This window comes from Trichogramma pretiosum, unplaced genomic scaffold, assembly GCF_000599845.2.
Source record: "Trichogramma pretiosum strain Unisexual culture from Peru unplaced genomic scaffold, Tpre_2.0 scaffold82, whole genome shotgun sequence".
Lineage (NCBI taxonomy): Eukaryota > Metazoa > Arthropoda > Insecta > Hymenoptera > Trichogrammatidae > Trichogramma > Trichogramma pretiosum.
In genome coordinates, this window is record NW_019640889.1 from 143,914 (window position 1) to 170,883 (window position 26,970).

General features: G+C 42.9%; 1 protein-coding gene across 2 annotated transcripts in view; it reads right to left on the bottom strand.

Moving 5' to 3' along the window:
* Nucleotides 1-26,970, bottom strand: part of LOC106650098 (TLD domain-containing protein 2) — a 132,885-nt gene that overhangs the window by 97,396 nt on the left and 8,519 nt on the right. Inside the window, exons 1-2 of one of the 2 annotated variants that reach the window (XM_014367892.2) lie at nucleotides 16,925-17,701; nucleotides 4,652-5,084 (exon numbers count right to left, since the gene is read on the bottom strand). The exons of the other annotated variant lie outside the window; for it this stretch is intronic. Of the exons in view, the coding sequence (XP_014223378.1) occupies nucleotides 4,652-4,860 (209 nt within the window). The 5' untranslated portion in view covers nucleotides 4,861-5,084; nucleotides 16,925-17,701. Of the gene's footprint in view, nucleotides 1-4,651; nucleotides 5,085-16,924; nucleotides 17,702-26,970 lie in introns of those variants that run through there. 2 annotated transcript variants of the gene reach the window in all.

The window sequence follows — 26,970 nt, forward strand, 5'->3', positions numbered from 1 at the left end:
TTAGTCTTGCCGAACACGATTGTATAATGTTCGTATACGATTTTTCCAATTTATGAAATTTAGAAACGTGAAAATTTTGATTTGTTTTTAGTTTCATATTTTGGTACATGAAATATTTAGTTGCGAGGTATAGTTACTTCGTTTCTTCATATTTTAAGCTCGAAGGTAAAAAAAAAATGATTATTGTAAAAACTGTTCTAGAAGTGTATAGAACTACCGGAGCGGTAGAATTGTAAAGATTTCCAGATCTTGGTGTTATGTACGACCATTTTTATACCCTTTTTCATCTGCAAAAAAGACAATAAGACATCGCAATAACGTACAACAGAGCTTTCGAAATGGAGAAATTTCACGTTTTTATAACGCTGAAAATTTATGAAAAAAATAATAAAAATAAACGAAGCAGAAGCAGCAGCAGTCATCACGAGAATCACGCGTGAACAAACAAACAAGGTATTAGGAAAAAACAACAAAATTCAGTGCACATACATGGCGCACAAGAAGCTGGTAAAGATAAGAAACTATCTGATTTATAAAGTAGGTAATTTACTGCCTCGCGCTGTCGGGGATCGTAAAGAGCTTTTTACTAATGCCGCCACTTCTTTCGCGCGCCGTTTTTTCTCTTCTTCCTCGCGGGTAAACTTTGTAATTTTGCAACCTCGACCGTTATTATGTAGAACTAAGTGCACATATACGACATAAAACACGGGGCCAAAAGGAAGAGAAAGAGAGACGGATGGACATGATTCTAATGCGAAAATATAGCCATAAAAAATCTATTACCACGAAAGCATTTTTCCTCCAAAATTTTTTTTTACTTCTCTACTTCTCTCTCTTTTCTTTTCCTAACTACATGCTCGTCTCGTATTTTTGAAAGTTTCGGGGCGCACACACGCAACCTCGCCAGCAGAACTGCTTTGAAGCAGCAGCAAAACGATATGCACTCGCGGCATAATAGTTATAAATAATGCAGCGACGCAGCGGCGGAAATATTTCATTCGAGTCGCGTCGGGTGAGCGATACAAATGCGACGAGTTTGACACAAAAGTGCCGCGCGCCAGTTTGTACGTTTGTATTGTTATATGTATAAGAGAACACTCTGAATTATACACACAGGTGTGCGCAGTTCCTAAGCGCTCTATAGGCGGTTCGCGTTTGCTTTTCCAAGGAATGTTGAAAAATTGCGCGCATAGAGCTATGCATCGAAAAGTTTTGCTCGCGATACGCCAGACAATATAATGGATATATGCTCGGAAAAGTAAATTATGATTTATAATAAAGGATACTGTAGCTAGCGTACAGTGCCATGGCTTTATAATGAAAAAAGTATCCCGTTGCTCGAAGCGGTAAACCGAGTATATTTTTCCCGGTTTTTTCTCGTATCATCTCGCAGCAGCAGCAGCAGCAGCAAACGGTCTTGTCATGATCGAACGAGCAAAGCAGCAGCGCGCGAGTTTCGAGAACAAAGCGAAAAAGTATATGTAACGCTGCCACCGCTGCTGCTGTTCTCGTCTTGTGCACGCTGGACTTGGTCTAGTGAAATCTCGTATGACGCCTGGGGGTGAAATAAAACGCGCACGACCAAAGCACCCATGGGTAATAAACGTTGCGCGCGACGGCTAGCAGCAAGATATCCTTTTCTTTGGCCTTTGACTCGTGGCTTCTGCTGCTGCTGCTGCTGCTGCCCTGAGCAGTACGCGTCGATCAAAGGAAGTCTCCTCTATGCGCGGTATTATGTGTATGTGTGTGAGCGAGAAACGAGAAGCTCGTTGTTCTTTTTTTCATCCCGTTGACTTGACTGAAGCCTGTAAATCATGCTGGACGTGAGATATCGTGAATTTGTATGATGATATTAAGAATGCGAGTGATTTTTTTTTCTCAAAAATACGTCACTGTTTCACGCACGCGGTGATGAAAACAATCTTTATTCTGATTTTTCAATCGAGTGAAAAAAAGTGCACAAACTTTCAAAAAATTAAAAAGCTATACTCGAAAATGAAACGACACAAAAAAATCATTTTATCCCGATACAACGCCGTACGTAATCTTGCAAACCCAAGTACAGAAGCTCTTTGTTCTCTCTTTCTCCATCTCGCTTTCGCATTCCATATTCACGTTTGTATAAAAATATTGTAGTTATTTTTAACCATGTCGATGCATGAAGGATACGTTTGGATTTTTCAAAAAGCATTTTTATTCATCCGATGGCACGTGTTACAAATGTTCTTTGACTTCTCAACTTGAAGCAAAAACGTGATTTCGCATAATATTTTATTAATAAATTTCGTGCACAAAAAATATGCGGACAGTTGTTGTCGATGTACGTATGAAATGAGCGAGTGCTGGCAAATCGTGAAAGCTTATGTAAATTCGAGAAAAATGCGAGCACATGCGAGTGGATCAGCAGGAGACACGATAAGTATTGCGTACTTCGTAACGCTAAAAGCGACTGCACACGTGGTGCAGTTGAGAGCAATTGTGTTTTTTAAATTTCGTTTATGCGAATAAAAATTCAACGATCGTATCGTGTGACAATAAAAAATGAGCTACGATGATCCTTTCCGAGCGATAAAGAGTATCGAGAGTACGAGCTGTAATTTTAATCCAACTGGTTTTTTAAATATTTGAGATCGGTCAAGGCATCGCCATCTGTTGACGCAACGAAGAAGCAGCTGTAACGCAGGTGCACAGCAGCAGCAGCAGAAGCAGCAGCCGCAGTAGCAGCGATGAGCCCTGGCCGTCTTTTTGAAGTCGAGCTTTGCTCGCAGACGCTCGAGTGTGTCAGTAAAGGATGAATGAAGCCATTTAAGATTCAAAGGCTCATCCACAGCTCTCGCTCGGGGAGTAATTTGATTTTCGCCTCTTTTAATGGTCGCGCGACGCCGAGAGACTCGACAAATTTTCTTGGCTAAAAACTTGCCAATTGAGTGTTCATATAAATCTACGCTGGAATTATAGATGCACGAAAGACCGATGAAATAAGCACATTCAATCAACGAATTATGTACATAACGATGTAATTCGATCGACGAGCTCTTAACTGGCGAGATCTTGAAATATTGACGAAAGCACGTTTTTAAATTCATAAACATAATGGAGAAATTCTCAATGAGGCAGAAATCACGAAGTAGGAAATTTCGTTTACGATAAAAGCTACGAGATATCGAGTATATAGCTGCAGTGCGCCCCCGAAGTGTTCGTAAGCGGCTACGGTGGTTCTCTCTCTCTCTATGTACTTGCGTCGCGCTCGGCGTTATGGATAAATAATTAAGAGAAGTATACATCGACGCAGCGCGTCGCGCAAGGGAGTATAAGACGACGACGACGACGAAACACTCTTCGACGCGCGCGCTATATAGCACTACTATATACTTGCTCTCGCGCGTTATTAGTTTTAGTTGTTGCGAAACATTAAAATTTCATCTAACTAATGGACTTTTGATTGTTCGATACGCCGCGCGCATAGACACACACCCACACTGCCGCTCGTATATTATACAATATATAAAGGCGGGGGCTCTATCTCTCTGGCAGGAGCGTCGATAATCATTTGTTGCGTGCTGTAATTACGACACGCGCGGTGCAAGAAAGAGAGTGAGGGGGCTCAGATTGATTGCGCGCGTGTGCCCAAGAAAAAAGAGCGGCGTTAAAACTTTGCTCCAAGTTTTGATTATTTTGTTTTCTCGGACAAAGAGGGAGAGAGAGAGAAAAAACAGCGTATAATACCGCGCGCAAAACTGAAAAAAGCTCCTCGCTCTCTACGAGCTAACATGAAAAATGACTACGTGTCTCGTGGCGCTCCTCTCTGTCCCTTTAAAGCTTGAAAAAAGCTTATGGTTTTATCGTAATACTTCTTAAAGTTCTTCAACACGCGCTTTTTCATTTATTTATTTTATTTTACCTTTTTTTTCTCTCCGTTCTATCCGAGATTATAGCGAGCACATTTTTTCCCTCCGTCTCTTGGCCGAAATCAGCACGATATTAATTGCTACGCTCGCGAGCAAAAACGAAAATTATTCGCGAGAAGCGAGATTTCACATCTTTTGAGAATCATAATCAAGCTTTTTTTATAATTTACGATGGCCAAGTTTTCAATGTCGGGTCTCGAGCTGCATACAATCGTGCATCGTTGACCTATAATCTCGACTCGGTTTCTCCGTAACGATATAAATTGTCAAATATCAGCTGGACACGCGCGACGATCAAAGGCGGGTATACAGACCACCGATGCGCCATATACAGTGCACTTTATTCTCAAGTGACTGCGATTTCGTAACATCGTGCGCGGAGCGGATAGCGACGACGGCCAAAATCCTCTAATCACGTCCTTTCACGTCAAAAGAGCTAGACTACTCGCCACTCGGCATGTCTCTCGCCGCGGCCAACGTATATAGCAGTCCGCAATATATAACAGTCTCTCTGAGAGTATTCTCGATCAATCGTTACAGCTGAAAATCACGCGCGTTTCCTCGTGAAAAGCCCGGAAGCCCATTTACATGCGCTCGTGTGTACGCGGCAGCAGTGGATGTGCACTTCTCTCTGTACTCTCGCGTAGTAGTACACTTACTCGAGTCTGCACACGTCCTATGTATGCGCGCATATATGTGTGTTATATACGATCGGGTATACATAATGCTTGGTAACTACTCACTGCCAGCTGAATCCAGTGGTGATGCTCGATCCGGCGGATTTGAGGCGATCCTTGAGACTTCGCTGGCGGGTCGTGCCGAGCGTCATACCCAGGGGCGCGATTCCGGGACTCTCGGATCTGCTGGGCGACTCGGCTCCAGCGTCGGCAGTAGCGGCAGGAGACGCAGCGCTATTACCGCCACCGCCACCACCTCCGGTAAACAATTCCATATTTGGCAATATATGGCTCGACTTGTATTTAATCGACGATGATTTTATGCCGTGACTCGGCTGCTATTGTCGTTGCTCGACTCGGTGCTGGCACTCGCGATTCGTATCGATGCGCGCGGCATCGACGACTTCATAATGTTCGGAGAGATGCGCAAGATCGCGCGGTTAGATGCAGCAGTAGTGCTCGTAGCAGCAATTACCAAGTCAGTTGCGAGGGCACCAAGCTGCAAACGGACAAAAACAGACGGGTTCTCGTTGAAGGAGGATCGTCGATGCCGTACACGCGTTAATTCATAACGTGTCTGACCATGCCGCCTCAACGGCTGCGGGGGTGGGATAAGTTGGAGATTTCTCAGATTCGAATAATCGTCGCGCATGCAGCGCGACACCAGCAGTTCCAAAAGTACGCAAACAAACGACGACGGTACACTCATCAAAGCTCGAGAGAGTTTCATCGAGAGGGCGAGATAGGTACGTGTACGGCTTTGCTCCTTTCTATCTGTCGCTGCGCGCGTGTGGCCAACTATATATAATATGCATTCGTATACATACATAGCCGAGCGCCGAGATATTCCGCAAGCTGCACTTGACTCGCTGCCAATCGCAGATACGAGTTGACGCTCTTACTATACACACATACACATACACGCGGCCGCTCGAACTTCGCCCAAGCTCGTATAATGTGTGAGTAGATACGAGAGCTTGGCTGCCGCATGGTTTATCCGAAACTCGAGCTTAGTCATAAATCACGATCCGCATCGTTTGTGTATTCGTATGTACGTATGAATGTGTGTGCGCCGCATGGAAATACGTCGGAGCTGGGGGGCTTTTCTCGCGGTTAATAAAACGACGATTTCCTCGCGCGCGCACAATTTCGACGGGTTAATTAATTAATCGAATGCTTTTCTGCAATATCATATCGCGTGTACATAGTAAAACGCGATTTTTCTCGTAAAATATAGCTAGTGTTCTTTTTTCATTTTATTGGTGGTAATTTTTACTCTCTCTCGCTCGTACATAGAGCTGCCTTACTTTTTCTGCATACACGAGAAAGCACTATTTTGTTTTTATTTTCTTCGCGGCGAAAAAACGTGAGTTTCTAGTACTCTCGTACCATATTCGGAGAGTGCACACATAACGTGAATATGTACGCGGATTGGAAAAAGTACTCTTGCATTATCGGAAATGGTCAGGGGGAATCCGCACCTCGACTCTCTCTCCCTTTCTTTCTTTCTCTGCTACAAAGATGCAGCTACGCACCAGTGATATCGCCCGTTACGTAACTTTTTTTCTTTCATTTAATATCTGATAAGATTCTTCTCGGCACTCGAAAAAAAAGAATAATACTTTTTCATCTTCGTCCGTGTAAAAGCCGTACCGTAAAAATAAATTTACATCAGTCTCGGGAGTCGGGGATTAAAAGCTATCCATAGCATACACGCATACATTGAAAGAGCCTCGAAAGAGCAAGTAGTACGAGTGTCGATTCGGTCAGGCAGGGATCGAACAATTATCCTATATAGAGATTTGTTGGCTGCTATGGAAAGAGCGGATTTTCGATAAAATATTACACAAAACTGGAAAAGCTCGAGGCTCTTTTCACACCGAGATATATAGCAACGTATATCAGTAAATTTGAAAGGCAAAGTCGCGGCAAAAGAAGATGCGCGAGCGCGGATAAGCTTGAAATTCTTCGAAAACGGCGAAGTATCTCTCTCTGACGCGGTTAGAAAATGAAAGACTCTCTTCTTAGGCAAAGCAGCCAAGTAACCTCGGGCACTTATTACCGGATTTTGCGCTTACATTATGATGCAAAAAGTATGTGTGTGCGTGAGTGTGCACGGCTCACACAGAGCACAAAGTTTATGCGCCAACGCTAACGCTATAGGATAAAACTGAAAACATTTCCGATGCAAATTCTTTCTTATGTTCTTCTTTAGCTTTCATATACGCGCCCTACTAGCTCAAAGTGTCTTCATTTTTACAAATGAAATATCTCAACGCGCGTAATAGTGCATATTTACAGCAATAAGCTCGCCTCAAGAGAGTTCGCCGAGATCAACGACGCGTATACGAAATTCCAGAAAAATGCCTCGTTAGAAATTCATTCTCCGAGTCGCTGATCTTCCTCTTTGTCTCACGGCCCTTGCAATATGAAAAGGATAAATAATTTCGAACCCGAAATAAATGAAACTCGATAATAATCATCAGATAAATTCGCGGCGTTTTGCGCGCGATTATCATCACCGCACCTGAGTGTAATAATGTTTTGTACGCGTCTGTCTGTGTGTGTATACGAGGCATATAGGCAATAAAGACCTTGCATACAAGCCCGCTGTCGCTGCTACTTTTCCTCGGCTGCTGTGTGTGTGTGTGTGTGTGTCTGTGTGCGAGCGTATTGCCTACAACGCTTCAACGAATCGATCGATCGAAACGGAAGAAGCGCGAGATGTGGGCATGTGTGTACCCGAGAAGGTTTTATACTGGGTCAAGTGCAGCGATTAATTAACTCTATTCTATGGATGTTTGTTTGTGTGTGCCTTATATATAATACGTTCGTGCGTATCCATGTCGAGCGTCAACAAAAACATCCATTCTACAAGCTTTCGAGTAGTTTTTAGCAATATTTGTGCGGGCGGAAAATTATTATTTGCGCCTGCACCGGAGAGCAGTGAGGCGCACCCACGCGTCCAAAATTCACGCAAAATGCCAAACGCGTGTGAGCATTTAGTTCGTGTGTGTGTGTGTGAGTTATACGTCAGGAACAATCTCCTGCTTACATCAGCCTCCTCCACCAACCCACCCCACATCCACCCTCTCCTGGAAGAGAGCCTCGACATTTATCATATGCATGCGGAGTGTTTCGTGAGCAGAGCGACGATAAATTTTCTTCCCTCCCGAACTTCCTCTATCCAGCTGGACAATCTTCCAAAGTAAATCTCGCGAGGCTCCACTCGCTGGTGACGCATTTTATTTCGTAGCCAGAGTTGTACATGTTATTTATCAGACACGCGATTATGCTGCACGTAACACGCTGCTACTGTCCATTTTTACGATAATCATCGCTATTCCATTTGGTATTAACCTATTTCTCACTCAAACTTGCAGATATCTATGTGGACGATTCGAATCAATCTTTCGTTTTTTTTCTTCATTCCGATTTAAAATATTTCCGTTCGAAACTCGACTTCAGGACTGAAAAATGCCAAGTAGCAACGAAATAGAGAGAAAAAAAAATTGCCAAAGTTGTGTTTCCTTCGCTCAGGCGCTCTCTACATTAATCACCGGATTAAAGAGGAGCGAGAAAAAAGGCGTACTGCACAGATGACGCACCGGATGCGCGCGCGCTCCCTCGCTTCGCGTTTGCATCAAGGTCAAGTGCATACCTATAATGTGTAACTTGCTACTGACGCGCCGCTGTTGCAGCAGCTGCTGCTGCCACTGCCTCCTGCCTCCTGCGCCTATATCGAGCCCCTATACGGGCTTGAAATTCACTTTCATGTGTGCACACGCGTAAGCTCTGCCATTTGATGGTCGGAATTTAAAGCAAGTAAATGATGCAGTGGAGGTCTGCTTTCGAGCATTGGAATTAAATTCGCGAATACTAAAAGCGCAAAACATCAAGTCAAGAAAAAAAAAGCTCCAAGTTTTTAATTCATCAGCACTCGCGGTTGAGTCTACAAGCTTGTTCGTTCGAAGCACACTGTTCTTATCAGTTTATAGTAAAATTAATCTTCGTTATAGGCAGCAGGAAAATGAAGTTATATCGCGCAAAGAGAATAAAAGAGTTTAAAGTCTCCTTTGTGAAGAGGCGCAGAAGTGAAAAAAACGTCGCTGCTTCAAAACCGCCTTGCTATATACAAATTATTATATACTTTGGCCGTAGTAAGTTTTCACACGCAGAATCGCAGGTAAGAGAAATCCATTTTTTTCAAACTTATTCCCTCGCGCTCGCTCTTCATCACCTTCGCTGGAGCAAAAGTTTTCACTCCAATTTTTTTTCTCTTCTCTTAGATTAATAACGCAGAGTGGGAATTTTTCTCTCGTTAAACTATTTGCTTTCATGAAATTTTTCGTATCAGCCGTTATCGATCGTGTAAAATATCTTTTACGCTTGATTAAAAAAAGAAAAAGCTCGAGCTAGAGCTTTTACAAAATTTCTGGCGTAAATTTAACAAAAAAAAAGGTCGAGTTTTCCCAATTCTATGCCCACACCGAAGTTTGGCGCAAGGCAATGTCTTTTATCGAGTTCTTTTAAAAGCTCAACCGCTCAAAGGCAAAATCAATCATCTTTACAATATTTTCGCCAACTTGGGTAAACATTGTTACCTTATCAGCAGCAGCGCAAAATTGGCACCACTAGCTGTTCGACGACGCTTTTAATTGTATTATTTTTCACCCTTTGTATGTGCCAAAGCTACACACACACACTCACACAAAAAGTAAAAAAGAGAATAGACAAGATTACGTAATTCTCGTCGCTTTTCGCAATTTAACTCGTTGGCATATTCCCGCGACGTGTAGACGAATTATTTGTTTCCGAATTGATCGTAGGCGAATGATTATTTTTTTCGCGCTCTATGGACGAATCAGCTGTGCACTCAGAAACAATCAATTTTTGGAAACTACTGATAATGTAAAATAGCTTTGCGCATATATAAACCTAACGACGAACTGTCGTAATTAAATTTCTCCGAGGAGCGTAGTACGTTATAACATAGTTGTCAGCACTGCGGCACATAGTCACGAACCTTGCAAGCAGCAGCAGCGGCAGACGCATTCCTTAACAATCGAGAGTTTACGTCCCGAATCTAAATTCATTATACCTAAGCAATTTGCATACGCGTAGTATAGCTCGAGCTACTGGCCGGAAACACGTAGATGTATTCGGTCAAGACCCCTAGCGAAAGCTCGCATTACTCGCCCAGCTAATATTGACTTTGGCTACAACGACTCGGAGCTTTTTAAATCATTCTCCTTTTCCTCCTCCTCTTGCTGCTGCTACACGAAGTCGGACTCGGCTTTCGCGCGACGGTCATTCGTTATGTCGCGAGGTCACACAACTGCAATGGAATATCCTGTGTGCGTTGGCTCGTTTATCACGTTACGAAAGTGGATACGAAAAATGTCCCAGTTGGCCTTTGTCTGTGTGTATGCGTATGCATGTGCGCGAGCGCGCGCGTGGGGTGAAACAAGGCAATTTGTCGGATTTCTTCTATGCGCGCGCGCAGCAAACGAAAAAAACGGGAGATTGAATCAGTGTATGAGTATGTGTATGTGTGCTTGTGTGCGTGTAGCTTTAAAAGCAAGAGACTGTTATTTTAACTCGAGACTCTACTTTACTTCGGTCCCACTCGTATTGTTCGTACATAAGCACATGTACGCACACACCCATACACACGCAACGTAGTAAATAGATAAGGGAAAATTTATGCAAGCACTACCTTGGGAATAGATTGTCTAGAGTAAAAGGAAACCCGATTTACTCTTGGTGTTAGACATGGATGTGGGTATGTCATTTTAGTTTTATTTTGAAAATGTAATATCAATGAAAATCTATAGCAAGCGTTGCGATTCTCTGTCTTATAACGGCATTATTATTGTTGATGTGGGTACACATACATACTACGTCCAGCAAGTAGAGGAGGAAAGTGTGTATAGTAAAAAAAGGCACGTGAAAAATGCTAAGTATCTTTTACAATTGGTACCACCTGCACGACATTAATAAATTTGAAAAATCAATAATTTCATTCGAACCATTCGATTTATTATTCTATGCTCTGTTTGCTTTTTTATTCGTGGGCAGTATAAGATGCAAAAAAAAGGGCGAAGTCGAGAAAAAAAGGCGATAATTTATGTTTAAAAGAAGCTCTCGTGGCGTACCATAGTAAAATGCGTAACACTGCAGGCAAGCCATTATTTATTTTGTAAAAGGGCGGCAGTTGCATCAGCAGCAATAAAAAAAGAAGTTAACGCGCTTACTCAACGCAAAATGTTTAGATTTAATCATATGCAAACCGAGTACAGCTCGAGCGCGCTTCTTGTTCATTTTCACGTTCTGTAAAACCCACGAGAGAAAAAAAAGAATTTCGATATAAAGGAAAGTTTAACAATTTTATTTTCACTCGTCGCTTCAGTTTTCAACGAAATAATGCCGCACCGCGGAGAATTGAAAATGTTTTTACAACAACGAACGGCGTAAATGTGTTTTGGTTCATCATTTTTAAAGGATTAAAAATATACAATATAGCGTGTAAACAAAAGTACAAAACTAGCTCGCACACAATATATCGGAGGGATATAGCAAAACAGAGGATGAATCGTCGCCACTGACGACGAGCCGTGAAACTTCGAGGCTTTTAGTTTATATACACTCGACGCGATGCAAGCTCGATGTTTTTTCATTCCCAAATGCATTCATCCACTCCGCAATAACAAAGGATTCACGACAACTATATGCAAGTTCAAGGGGGTGTATATATTTTAATTTCATTAGATGGCAGAATCGCAACAACAGCGGCACAAAAAATTGGGAGCTCGAGAATAATTTGCAGATCGACCTTGAGACTCGACGCTCCGCAGCTTTAAGTAATATGTATGCAAAATCTATGAAATATGCATATTTTTAACGGACAGAAAGAGAGAGAGAGAGAGAGCCTGAGCTAGAGTTTAGTAAACCAGCGACAGGTGCACACACTCGCTCGGCACAAGTTTCAGTAACAGTTCAAGGTTTGAATCCCAATACACAAGTATACATTATGCGAGCGGCGCGTGCAAATACGATAAAAAAGATGACGACATCGTGAGACTCTTTTTTTTTTCTTTATTACAAGACAAAAGTAGCGATTTAATCCGATTGTTGATTTTCTTTTTTCATCTAATCGGTTTATACTCGTGTACCCTTGATCGAGAAAGAAAAGGAAACATCTTATATTAAGTCTTTCTCTCTCTACCTCTATTCCTCGGTGCTGGATCCGATCAGCACCGAGTGATAACCTAATTGACGGAATAATGACATTAGGAAGGATTATTAGGCGATAATACAGCAGCGCCAAGCCTAGGCGAGGTATATGGATTGAAAATCACGAAGAGAGGGAGGAGAGTGAGGGAGGAGTATGAAAGAGAGAGACAGAGAGACTTTTGTAATCGGGGAATGGAGTGTCTCCGACTCGCTCGAAAGGAAAGAGAGGCGCCGAGCTATTGTTACGTCCTGAGCTGATCGATTCGAGTCAATTGACTCGCGTTCGCCGGTGTGTATATAATCGCTCGCGCGCGCGCGCAGTATATAGTTCGCAAGCTTTACAGCTTATTCCTTATACGCATTTATAATTTATTCACTCTGGTCGTCTTTTTATTTTATTTTATTTTTTTTTTATTATCACGTCGCATCTAATCAATTCCAAAATGACGAGGAAATAAAAGACGCAAAAACAAAATGAAAACGTAACAGAGTTGTCCGTCGTCGAGAGCTAGCGTTGAAATATTGACTATATCGTCATCCGGGATTATTATGTCAACGCCGTCGTATCACGTGCAGTCCGCGACTCTCTCGCTCTTTTTCACTGCACAGCTGTCTATTATATGCATGTACGTTCGTGTTGCTCGGTCGAATTTTCTTATCATCGGATCGCACACAGCAGCGCAGCAACAGCCACAGCAGCTAAGCATGCGGCACGTGTCCTCATGTGCACGCACACACACACGCATACATATATGCAGTCGAATTAAACTCGCCGATTTTTTTCCAAATCCTCTTATAAAATGCCTGTCGCCGAGATTCGCCCAAGGTCGGACAGTCCCGGCAATATAGACGAGCGCCCAGCTTTTTGTTATAAAACACTAAGCACACAACCCTTTTTCTATCATGTGTGTATAAAAATACGAGCGCGTTGAAATGTTTATATCTTCGAATGGAATTAACGCTAATGCTGTCTACATAGGCCGTAAAATTGTAAATGTAGCTCTTCGAAAACTGATATCGAGTGATCTTTCATCCTTATTACGGAGGCAATTCCCTCGGACCTTATATCGTTGTAATGGACGTATTAAGCTACAAGCGATGGATTGATACGCCTAGCGGATTCCCCAGCCGACGATATCGTAACGGCACACATGGGATGATCAATCGCTTTGTCATATGGCACATATCGCTCGCATCAATTTGTTCCCTCTTTCGTCGATCATAACTCGCAAAAACAAGTCGAACTCGAGATTCATTTCTTCGTCTTTTATCTTCATTTTTTTATTCTTCTTCTTGTCCATACAGCCGAACACGAAACAAGAAGAAGCTCGAACTTTTCTTTCGGGCCGAAACTTTTGCCTCGATCGTTCGCAGCAGTAGGATATATAACGGTAAATATAAAGGATGAACACACATAGACAAGTGTAAGCTAAAATATAGACTCGGCATTATCGTGAACTTTTTCTTTCAGCTCCTTCGACTCCTCATATTTCGTTTAGCGAGCGAAAGAGAGCACGATATTCTTTAGATGCTGCCTCTTTTTTTCTTGATTTTCGACGAAAATCAAATCCCCCGCTGTGCATTATACTCGCGGGAAAAATTCGGAAAAGAGGGAACACGGCGAAATTTCAGAAAATCAAAGGAAGCGAATGTATACAGAGTGTATGTAATAGAGCTCAGCTACACGGTATATGCTTAGGTGTGTGTTATATATACGTATACTAATCGGGACATTGACCTTATTTCTTTGCTCGAAATATCCACGTGTGTACGTGCTTCCGCGCGCGCAAGCTCGTCTTATTTCTAAAGCAGCTGCCTTTTTACGTTAGACAGACGGATGATAAAAAAAAAATAAAGGAAAGAAAGAGGAAGGTAGCTTTGATCTATATTAGGAATAAGAAGGTAAAAAAAGCTTGTCTGCATCTTTTTTTTTGTGTGCAAGCGGTCGAGTCGAGCTTGCGAGCTTGCAAGCGTATAGCTTCCGTCTATCTCGAACTTTACCGTATGTGTATGTGTGTGTGTGTCGTAATTTGTCTGTAATCAGTGACCTCGATCGGTCGTCGCTTACACGATTGACTTGGTATACAAACACACACAGCTGTATACACTGCAGGGCATCCTTTGACGAGCGATCCTTTTTTTTTCTATCTATCTCTCTGCGCGTCTTTTAATTCAATGGATAGGCGCATCGATCGCTTTATACGCGATATAACTCGAACGATAAAGGTGTAAATCGGATCGATCGAAATCGCGCGCGAAACACGTCGATACTGGTCATTGGCTTGTGCACTGGCGCCTTCCAAGCGTACGTATACTACTACGCGATAGTATAGTGGCATTATATAGCCGATCAACTTATATTCCAAGGTGAATACAGGTGCTGCTGCTGCTGCTGCTGCTGTGTGTGTATGTGCTGTGCTATATCATGTCGTGTGTGCGAGCCAAGCGTATCGATCTTCCTTTAATAAGTAATAACCTCATGAGTGTATAAGTGTGCGCGACTTGCAGTGTATACGCTCGAGATTAAACACGAGCTTATGTATCACTCGGCTGTGCAGTATATGACCAATTCGCGCCGCTCGAGCACAGATACACACACCCACACAAACGTGACACCGTTTCGCGCTTATTTATTATTACAGGGGACGGCGGTAAAAGTCGTACGAATCGTTATTCGACGTACATATAATACTCTAGCCGCGCGCACACATCTTGAAGAGCTGCGTGCAGAATATTACATTACACGCTAGGCTTATGGGTTTAATACATAATGTAATAATGTACGAAAGCGCCCGGGCACTGATTCGATATGATACCGTATAGCGCGAATGTATACAAGCATATTGTAGTGGCGGCACACAACGCTCAAAGAGGATATAGAAATGCTTTTACGTCTTGGCATTGGATCTCTATACGTATATGTTTACGTGCATCGGTCAGCTTGCGTGTAATTAAACAGATTGCCATTAAGATTATGTACTATCTGCATTGTATTGGATTTGGATTATATACCTACGTATATCCGACCCCGATGCTGCTTCTGCTGCTGCTGAGAGACAGATCTAATTATTACGTCTCCGTGAGCGAAGCAGCTTCCTATATCATATCATATTGAAATATGAACACACGCACGCGAAAGCCAGCGTACATTTTTTTTCGTAAAAATGCGATCTGCACGGAATATAAGCGAAAAAAGTGGATGGGTCGAAGGTAAGTAGTGGTAGGGCAACGATGGAGCGTCGAGAAATTTGTGCGGTTGCCCGAGGATAATCGATGCCACAACTACCATTACTACCACTACTCGACGACGACGAGGAGGAACATTTAACAAAGGCTGGACGACTCAATTTTAGCTTGGGGGATAGTTTGAATTGCGCGCCACGCTCAGGGATGGTTTGTTTGTGTTCGAGCCAGACAAGTTTCCCAAGCAACTGCAATTTCTAGCCCTCGCAATTCTGCCACTCCACAATACTGCTCCGCTGCGGTGCTCGGTTATGTATTTTACATGGGTGTATGTGTGTAACAATCGTGTATCCGTGTGCGATCATCGTCGTCGTATGCCGCAGGGCCAAAGAGAAATTGGAGTGAACGAGGAGAAAAGAAAAAAGAAGAAGAAAAAAAACAAGAGAGGGAAGGAAAATTGATTGAGTTGTGTGATATAATATCGACGACAAATCGAATTAGAGGGAATTTAAAAGCTCGGCGTGCGAACTTACGAAATTACGTAAAAAAAAAAGAGAAAAGCTGGTGGTACACATGCTGCTGCTGCTCTTCTTTCTTTCTTTTTTTGCAAAGTAGTATTATCCAATGACATAATGCGAAAAATTGTACACATATATATTGGAGCGAAATAAAAAAAGGAATCAAACGAAATCACGAACGAAAGTGAAGAGTGAAAAATATACATTTCGCGGATATAATACACATCTATACGAGCGTATGCAAGTGAGTTTCGAGCGAGCACGCGCGTATATAGGCATAATAATTCGGCAAAGTATAGTAATGCAAAGCAGGCGCTAGGCTGCGCCGCTCTAGTGTTAGTACGCCAGTCTGGGTTAAGGTTATCATCCCTCTCCTGGCATGTATCCAACAGTACTACCAGCAGCAGCAGCAGCAGCTCCTTTTTCACGCGCGTCGCACACCTGCCCTAGGCCTCGACGTTCTAGGCTCTCGACAAAAACTCGAGTATACGAGAAAGAGAGCAATGCGTATACACACAAAAATATGCGCGATTGTACGTTGATGAAACGCATACGAGGCATGTACATTCCGTTCTTTTACGATAATTTGCACTGCCTGCGTCGACAGAAATACGCGCCGCCGTTCGTACTACTTTGTATATTTCTTATGAACTGGCAAAAAATAAACACAACGAAGCGCGAGCGAGAGCATTTGAAGCAATGCCAATGTAACATGTTGATCGTTGCACTTGTTACACCGACGAATCGCGCGAGTCGATAAGCACGAAAATTTATTATAATGCGCTCGCTTCTGCGAACGAGACGTATACCAGAAGTGCCGATCTCCCGCAGAGTAGAAAAAAGCTCGTAAAGCTCTTCAGACTCGTTCTATATTGGGATTAAAAGAGAAATTATTTTTCAACTGTGACGAAGCGAATCGGACTGTGCTATGCTCCTAACGTCGTTAATATCGTTCCTCTCGCTCGCGAGCATTCCGTACTTTTGCGATATCGATTCTCGGGAACGAGAGGGTAAAAATAATAACGAATTTCACAAATGTGTACACACGGCTCGCGTAAGAGTGTCTCTTTTCTCTGTCGAGTTGCTACTGCTGCTGCATGTGCGCCTGCAGCTGCGAACTCGGTCACGTTTTACACGCATCGGTGCTTTTTTCGAAGGGCTTTTGCACGTACAGCAGATGTAACTCAGCAGTCCATAATTACACTTGGACGTGTGCGAGAGAGAGAGAAAGAGATGCACACCTTTATCGATGTCATCAACAATATAGCATAAAAACAATGCATAACCCCGTTTGCAACGCACTTGAATCTGAGAAATCTCCTTTTGGGAAATTGTATCGCACTATACCCCAGGCATGGTCAGGAACGTCGAATTAAATTGAATCGAAAAAAGTATTCCTTACCCAGCTCAGCGTACCCGAAAGTCCCTATCTACTGCGAGAGAAAGAGCGTGTATATAGCTGAGCGACGACGTTGTGCTGACGATCAGCGACGACGACGACGACGACGACGAGTGCTGTAGACTCTTCTCTCGGCCTTGAGTCTCTCTTTGGTCGCCCGCACACGTTGCCGAGCCGCCACCAACGCGCACAAACCACTTCTATCTATCTATCTATCTATCTAGCTATCTATCTATATTTTTTTCGTATATTTATACGAAAAAAATTTGACGTGCTCTTTTCGAACCTACCGATATCAAAATTCGATCGCGCACAAAATTGCTACTCAATCTCGCACGCGTAGTCGACACTTTTTTTGTTTCTCTTTAAATGATCATGTAAAATACCAAACCAAAAAAAAATAAAACAGAACTCATCAGAGAGATCGTGGCTCGTCGCACGTGCGCATAGCAAAACGTGCACCGTCGAGCTTGCGGTGGCGTTCTGGCAATAAATGTCTTATTTTTATTTTTATCTTTATTTTTTTGTCAGATCGATCACCAGGTTCATATACATTTAATAACACTCGCAAAACGGGAAACAGTACTCGAGAAAAATGTTTCGAAAGATCCGGGGGGGGAGATGAAAGAGAAAGTAAAATTATCAAGAGATATCGTCGAAGAAAGGGTTTGTTGTTTTTATTTTTTAAATATTTTTGGGGGTTGTTTGCGACGCGTCTATAACACACACAGTCCTCGCCGGATGCCCGTCGCGAGGTAACTGAAAACTGCAGACTGCACAACTTTCACAACTATCTCGCGCACGCAGAGCGAGAGAGTAGTACACAGAGCGCGCGCGGCTGCTCTACGTCTGTACACACGTGCCAGTGGATGTGTGTCTGTGTGGCTGCATGTACAAGTGTGCTGGTATGAGCAGCGCGCAAGTCACACACTTCTCTCTCTCTCTCTCTCTCTTGCTCGCTCGCAAGCTCGCTCGAACTTACCGCGCCGCAGCAGCAGCAGCAGTATTAGGTATATACCTGCTTTCTACTGCCTGATACAACGTCTGCGCAACACACGTAACCCCCCCGAGTCCCCACGCGCGCCGCTTCGCCTCGCGTATACACACACGTATACAGGCACATACACACACAACCAACCCCGTTTATCCGTCGTAGTAGTTCGCCGCGGCGACGTTGTTGTTGTTGTTGCTGTTGCAACGTTATTCCTTTGGGAATTCTCAAGTATTATACAAGTTGTGTGTGCGTGTATATGTACACACAAAGCCACACGATAATCGTGCATACCTTGAAGCAAATTTTGAGAGGAAAAATGAACACCCGATGCTACAGCGGAGTGGCACAGCTCATCCACGTGCGTCGCTCCACCGAAGTCGGGCTAGCACATCGCGTTATAGTCGCGACCGATCTCTCGAGCTTGCGCGCGCGCCTGGCTAGCGAGTTTTACGCATTTATATTATAGAGTTTGGCCGATAGCCAGCAATGTATTGTTTTGTATACCGCGTATACATTATGACTTCAAAGTACAAAGCGTACAATATAAGCGCGAATCTGGCAAATCCAGCGATTATTGCTGCAGGTAAATAAACGAGCTGTCTGCATGTGTGTATGTGTACTGCTCAGACGCGTAAGCTCTCAATTCTTTGTACGTTATTGTGGACGGTAGTAAGAATTGTCGCGTCTACGAACTTTCGTCGCTCTCGAGCTTTTAAAAATAAATTTCGGGGCGTCAAATCTCCCGGCGACGTGTCTGTTATGTACTATACTATATTCGCGTTTGAGAAAATTATCATTGCATTTGGCAAAGCGCGCGGCGTGTTTACTCTCTGGGCTAACTGGGTAAGGCTGAGCCAATAACTATGCAAAACACATTAGCAACGTTTTGCTAGAGACCGTGCGCGTGTGTGCGTGCGTGTGTATGTGTCTGTGCTGCGCGACGGCGCAAGCTTGTTTTATGCCATTTTGCTGGGGAATACACGGCGCACGAGTAGATTACGCATCGTTACTGCCCGATGCAGTGGCAGCAGCAACGAGTCCATTGGCACGAATGAATTCGGTGTTGCAAGCGGAGTAGCATTTCACGCGCGATAAATAAGCGATGCGCGTTGTTTTAATAAAGCTCGAATCGCGCATCAGCGCTACCATCGCTCGCTCGCTCGCTCGTTCGTACGTTCCGTTTCCGTATAATGAGACTAATTTTATTTTATGTATCAATAACTGCAACCGAGTGTATGTACTCGGTGCATGCGATGATCACCTATACAGCCCATGGCATACACAGAGAAAAGAGAGCGACAGAGAGAGGCAGAGGGAGCTTTAACGGTTATATGCTTGCCTCTGCTTATAAGCGCGGCTCGAGTATACGAGGCAGGCAAGAGGCGCTTTTACGTGTTGCAAGTGTGGGATAATACCTGCTTGCGCTCGCGTATACGCCGAGTCGAGAGAGAGAGAGAGAGAGACAGGCCGACTGTATCATTACAGTATTTACCCTATAGTCGCAGCAGCGCTCGCTGTCCTCCTAAGTAGGCTAACGACGCCCGAGTAGCGGATTGTTTTTGCGCGCGAGCTCACTTCGCGTGTGCATACGTGTATATGCGGGGCGAACGAGACAAAGACGAAGTCGACGACGACGATGCAAAAGAAGCACAAAAGAAGGAGTGCACAAAAAAAAGAAGAAGAAAGTACATGCAGTGCCTAATACGCTAGACTGCTCGTCGTGATAAGGCTTGTCGATTGTTCCGCTCGGCGGCGAGAGAGGAGAGAGAGAGCTTTTTTACGCCTGGCCTGGCTATTACTCGCTGGAAAGAGACAAAAAACTCCGATTTTTCTCCCGTCGTCTACTCTTAATTGAGATATTCCGTTTCCTTTTTCGTGTCTTTCTTTTTCTCTTATATATCTATCCTTCCTCGACTTCTCTCTCTTATACCGATCGGAAGCATAATTCTCGACTACTCGAGAGTCGTAATCGCTGGCATATAACGCTCATATAGGTGTTCACTCGGTAACGCATCGCGTCACTGGAACCATTCCAAAATTCATACGTAACGGAATGAGAAAGTAAGAGAGAGAGAGAGAGAACGAGGATGGCGAAAAGCTCGTTTAAACACGATAGAGAGGCAAAGCTTATACAAATGGGACTTTAAAGCTGACACGAGGCGCGAGGTTTGTGATAGTTTTAGTATTTATACACACGTACCCTACGTAGATTGAGCCGAGGCAAAAACGCTCGAGTGTGTTTGTACACACACACCCAACACATCTATACACTTATAGCAGCACTCGCGCACACACAGAGAGGAGCAGCAGCCGCGGCGGCGGCGGCGGCAGCAGGGAGGTGGTAAGAGGCTGGTCGATGCCACAAGGTCGTCCGATATCGACAGCGAGCATTGTACACGTATACATACAAGCCTAGTACTCGTGTATATAGATGCATATACTAACCCGCACACACACACTCACAGACACACACAGACACACATTCCAGAATTTCGATATTGTGTATAAATATATGTCATGCAAAAAGACAGGTATATGCTTTGTATCATACGTCTACATTCTGTATTATATGTGAAATTTGACTGTGAAGCATGTGAGCGAGAATATTGTAGAAAAGAAGAAAGTAAAATAAAATGTGTGCAATCAAACATTCCATCGCAACAACGAAAATCCAATTAAGCTCTACGAAACTAACGATGATAAACGAATGTATAATGTAGTACACATAATATGGCAATGTTTCAAAGAAAAGTCAACAGAATTTCGTGAAACGTAAATATCAAAAACGATCGGCATATCGATGTGGCGTAAGAAAATGAAAGATTAAGAATTATAGAAAAAAAAGCTCTTTGCCAATGAATTTTTGGTTTCCGACGATTTCTCCCTCGGTATATATATGAAAGCGCAGCGCGAAAGAGAAAAAGCCTATTTACGTAAGGAGGGAAAATAATTTTTCGTTTGGCGATGATCCGAAGAGGAACGATAAATAATTCGCGCGGGACGGTTGCACGATAGCTCACGTGCTTACCGCACGAGAGAGACAAACACGAAGCGGCAGTTTACGAACCTCTCGGAGAGGATAATTTTCTACCAGAGAGCACGGAACACGCTCGCTCACGGCTCTCTGGCTTTCTCAGACATTCGCCGCCGGGGCTCTACCAGGAAAAATAGCCGCTACGTGTACGGCATTTAGCTATAGGCTCGAGTCTCTTGCTCTTTTGTTTCTCTCTCTCTCTCCAGAATAATTGAGGAGTAAACGCTGCAGTAACGTATTACCGTCTGCAGTTGTACGGCGTGCTGTATACGTCTATCGATGAAACGATTTTCGCGCAAAAAGCTCGCATTTCATTTGGCATTTCCGTGACATTTACGATAATGATCTCCCTCTCTCTCTATTAAAACAAGTTGCTTCGCGTTCGCCTCTATTTTCTGTTCCTGTATAAGATCGTATGGGCGAAGACAATATACCAGTTAATAGCCAGCGCGAGAGTGAGAGAGAAATCGATCGTAGTGAGAGCGAGTAATAAAGCTCGCGTAAAGAATCGTCAAGCCGATCCGTAAGTACGTACTCAAGTTGAGATGGCAAAGTGCGAGCGAGAAAGGATAAAGAAGAAAAAAAAAATAAGATCAAGTGACTAATCAATACTCATCGTGTAATTAAGCATCATTTATTCCCCCCACTGACGAGTACAAAGAGCATAACTGATAAATCGAGCTTGCAAGCTCTACTGCCGCCACCACTGTCGCTGGGATAGAGTACGAGAGAGAGAGAGAGAGAGACCGAGAGTAAAAAAGGCCGTCGAACATTGTTTCGCGCGGCTGGCTGACAGCCAACTCATCGCACCCGTGTGTATACATACTCATTCCTCTCGCTCGCTCTCGTGCACACCTGATAATTAACTGTATAGGCTTTTCACTCTCACTGGCGGGTATGTGCGCACACTGATCCTAAACTATACAGTCGTCGTTGCTTTGCGCGCGTTTTGTCGTCGTAGTCGTCGTCGCAGCGATGTGCACACAACGAGCTCGACGTTCATTATGGATGTGTGTATATACGTTTCGCGCCTGTGCGTACTGTATACCGTTCGCGCGACATCGTCTATACACTGTGTAGGTGCAGATGCAAGAGAGGGAGAAAGAGTGAGAGACGAAAGGAAAAAGCGAGAGAAACAAAAGAGTCGCTGAAGCCGCCGCCGCCGCCGCTGCTTCTTCTCCACTCATTTTTCAAATTTCGGTCGCGACCTTCGCCCAGGCCTCTCCCGCACTACACACTACTAGAAAACTCGACTCCCACCCGATGGAAAATCGCTCTTAAGTTCTCATTAGAGAGAGCTGCTCCTGACTCGCGCGCGCATTTCTTCTTTCTCTCTCTCTCTCTCTCTCTCTCTCTCGCTCGCCCTTTGGCCTTGGCGTCCGTCGCACAACTTTTTTTTTCTTTTCTTTTTTTTTTGTGCGCGGCCACCAAAAATTTCAGGCTCGCCCCTCGTCCACCGCTCCATTCCCAAATCGGTCATTCTGTACGAACATCCCAGAATGGCCATAACTTCGGTCAAGGTGGAATACCGTGACCAGTCGACCTTATAGGTGCATACATTTTGCCCCTACCATCGGTCCGACAGCATAGTATCCTGCACCTGATAGCCCTTCGGTTTTTGACCCGACTCTTTCCAGTAGGCGATTCCCTCTTGATAGGTATAGTGCAGTCACCGCTATGCAGAGGATAGGGTCTACTTTTTCACCTGAAACTCCATGTGTTCCTTCCACTTGAGTTTTCTATCTGAAATAATACCTAGTTATTTTACGGATTTCTCTTTGCCTTAATACAAGTGTACCTTTCAAAGTTCAAGCCTTACGCATTGCTCTAATCTGAGCTTCCTCCTAGATCATCGCCAAAACATAAACCAAGGGCTATTTGAGAGCGTTCGCAAGCTCGCTGCTCCAAACGCGACTCGTGTAACGTTTATAACGTTACAGTATTGTATGTGTATGTAATTCCTACCTCCAGTCCCTACCTTGTTGCGCGAGTCCTTTGAAGTGAGACTCGTGAAATTCTTGTGTCAGGTTAAGATGTAATCTTACCTTAAAGACGTGGGATGTTATGTATACGCTGCATTTCAAAGACGGAAACTCAGGTATAGGGCGCGTGTTTTTTTTCACCCGAAAATAATTGAGGAAGTAGCGTTAACAGACGAAAATTGTTCTTCTCAGACGCTCGTATGTATGTAATATATAGTACCTCGTGAGAGCCCTGCTGCAGTCGTGCCGCCACTCGACCGTTCCAATTGGCGCACTCGACGATTCCGAGGTAATTCGTTATTTCCAACACTTGGAAAAGAATTGCACCCGGCAACTTCTTTTCTTTTTCATTCCTGCTTTATAAGCCGGCGAGAGAAAGTCAAAAAAGTCGCTCGAGTACATACGTATAGTTCAAAACAGAAAGGGGGGGAAAAAAGTTGCAACAAAATATCAAGTTATACATTAAACCAAAGGAGCTGCAAGCTACACAAGAAATACATTTATGAAGTCAGTAGTATAAACAAGTGTAGTTTGCAGCGAGTTGATATATGTACACGCACACACACGGCAAAGTTGTCCATCCAGTACATAAATAAACATTACGCGTATATCATATTTATACGGCAGCAGTTGCAAAAATTCCGACTTTTATATCTGAAATGCTTTTGATTTTCTCATAGCGCGGAGTAATAACTCCGGCAACGATATTATTGTATATACATTATGCTTCATAAAGATGGACGCGATAAGTTTTGTCTATATACGTTATTACGAGCTTTAAAATTCTCTATCTTTCAAAGTATAATTCTCTGCCCCCCCCCCCCTCCCCACAACAGTATGTATGTATTATATACGTGTGTAGGTGTATGTGAGCGCATGCAAGTGCTTGTATAGCCTCGGGGCAATATAAAATTCGAAAGTTTCTATCCGCGCGCGCGCATGCAGCGATTGATGGATAATGCATATAAAGATAAGTGTAGAATAGATCGGGAAACTATCTCTCAAGTTTCCTCGAACATCGACGCGCAGTGTGCAGTGAACGGGGAGGGGGACGTATACGCAGACAAGCCAAAGGGGAAGAGAGAGATATCGACGTTCGCACGCGCATCCATGAATATATATACTTATATATATTTGGGAAATGAATAAAGTTTTGTCTTCTTTTTATATTGAGTGGTATGTTATGTGGGCGATTCTATGAAAATTTTTTATAATTTAGGCGAAGTTCTGAAATTCTCGCAACTTCGCGAATTTAATGGACGTTAATAATATTGGGAAATGCTTAAACAAAAAAATATTCATAGGTGTTTTGTCAATAAATCTTTTTTGGCCCAAAAAATTTTTCGCGACATCTACCGGTAGAATGCACATGCACAGAACAAAGCAACGCATCTACACAATAAGTACTACGTATACACGCGGTCAACGGTAGAGGGGGAAAATTTCGTCACCAAGCTATCACAGGCGCCGGATCACCTCGTTAGTATACGTAATATACGTATTCCACGGTGATCAAGTGGTGAACAAATTGTATCCGTAAAAGTGTATGAGTGAAATCGAGGTACAGTTTTGCGTCACTCAAAGTGTATAACCTCGAATATTTTTACAGTGCATTTCGTACAATTTTTACAGGGTGAATACATTTATTAAAGCGAGCTATGGAAATCAGAGATGACGCAGTTATGTATAACATTTTTTGATATTTTTTTAAGCGACCGAGTTTAATTAATCTTCAGAGAAAAGCTAAAACCAAGCGATATTTGCCTAGCAGCAGTCGACCATCGTATTTTCAATTCGGTGGACTCTTGCAAAGCCAAAAACTTTGAAACATTTGCAACTTATAAATCACCAGTGAGTTCAATAATTCTAATTAAATACTCATTTTTTACTATCAAAAACTATTAAAAATATTTATTTTAGGTATACCACAAAAATGAGGCTATGACGCTACCAAAAAGGTTAGATGAAAGTGTGTCAGTCGATTTCGATTGCAAAGATGTTAAATCTAAACTGGAGTCTATATCGACAATCATTTGCAAATCTGAACATCAAAGTTTTCAACATATCGCAAAATTAGAGAATGAAAAACAGACCAATAAAATTCATAAAAATATATTCGTTGAATTTGAGTGCAAGAATGTTAAACTTGAACCGAAGTCTCCACCGAAAATCATCTGAAAATCTGAGTTTCAAAATTGTAAACCTGTTGAGAAATATGAAAACGCAAGTTCAACCAATCATATACCAATCGATCGCGATTTTAGCCTCGTTTTTTAATGTTTTTTTTTCATAGAATTACTCATATACACGTGTGAGCAGCGGAGGTGCGCAGTTCAACGGGATAATTCGCACGCGTCCCCCGTAAGATAATCAAGTTTTATCGTCCCTTGTTTCACAGAAATTAATGAGCCAACTTGACGTCGAGTATGCGAGATGATTTTTTGATCGACTTTTCTTACTTCAGAAAATCAACGAAACTTGATGAAAATATTGTCATCGTGTCGTGATAACAGTTCAAATTTCAGAAAAGAGTCCAAGCGGATTTGACTTATTAATCAGTGGCAACATGACTATTTCCCTTTTTGTTAGCTTAAGCTACCTCATTATTGTGCATGCAATTTGTTCAATTTTTTTTTGCTTGAAGTATACATTATGCACTAGGAAATAGTGACGATTTTGCTAAGAATGACTTTTCGACTCATCACTATTTACCGACAACGCACGAAAGATCATTTGAGACGATTATAGCGAAAAGCATACGAGTCATAATACACTTTCTAGCTCTCCCTTTTTTTTACATTTTCAAATTACATTTATCTAGCTCTTTGGCCATTTTGAAGTACAAAAAAGAAACAAAGGAATCGTATAGATCAAGAAAAAATGTAATTTTAACGCCCATTTTCCACTATTCATAGTACTCGCTCGTCAATACTTCTCCTTCAGTTCCAAGAGAACTCAAATTATCGTAATTGACTCTATATTTCACTTAAAATGGTCACGTGATCACGTGCACGTGCCAAAAATTATACTTTATTTGCGAAATTTCACTCGGACCCGAAAGTTAATTGTTTTTTTTTCCACTGACTATGAAGAGTATTTATATCGGTGCTACACGAACGTCACCCGAATTAATTTCAGCCAAAATGCGATAAATTTTAAGCTTTTTTATCCTAGCACAAGCACACCATCGCGCGCGCATAAACAAAGTCCGTACGGAGACAAATGCTGACCATATAGCCGTAGCTATATACTCTCAGGTAAAGCCTAATTTTCATCTTGCAGTGGCGACACGTGCCTTATCTCTATTTCCCTCCATTCTCTTTCTCCGTCGCTTGCATTATCTCGCAAAAGTAGCAGTATAGTGGCAGCATCGCAGCAGCAGCACAGACATACCCATTCACACACATATGCACGTACTCAAAAGGATCGCTAAAAATAAAGGAGGACCAAATTCATATTCCCCGAACGCACCGAGCTTATATACGAGTCACTGCGAGCACAATGGCGACGTCTCCTTTGTACACAGAGAAGAGAGCTTGCGCGTGAACGTAGATACGTACGTACGTGCGCGCTCGTATACAGAAACGACGACGAGGAAAACTAGTTTTTTAACATTAGTCATTTCGACGGCATTAAAAATGCAGCGACGTAGTCCAGCTATTTCCCCGCATCGATATTATAATTTGTTCAACCAAGTAGTTCATGCTTTTATTGTACTTCCCTGATCTTTAGCTGTCTTCATTATTTTTATTACATATTTTTTCAACTCTTTCATGGGGCATTTATGCATTTAATTTTTATAGTTATGCACATGCAAAAATGGTAAATATTTCAAGTTGATAATCGAATATATAAAGAGGAAAAACAGAAAAGAAACGAGCGAGGGCGCATAATAAGCATTTGCCGTAAGCGCTATTATAATATCGCGCGTAATATGTACAATACCTGCGCGTTGTATTGATATACATATGCGCGCAGGTTGAAAAATTTTCATAACGAAGCCAGAACTCATTAAGGGATAAAAAGGGCAAAACAATTA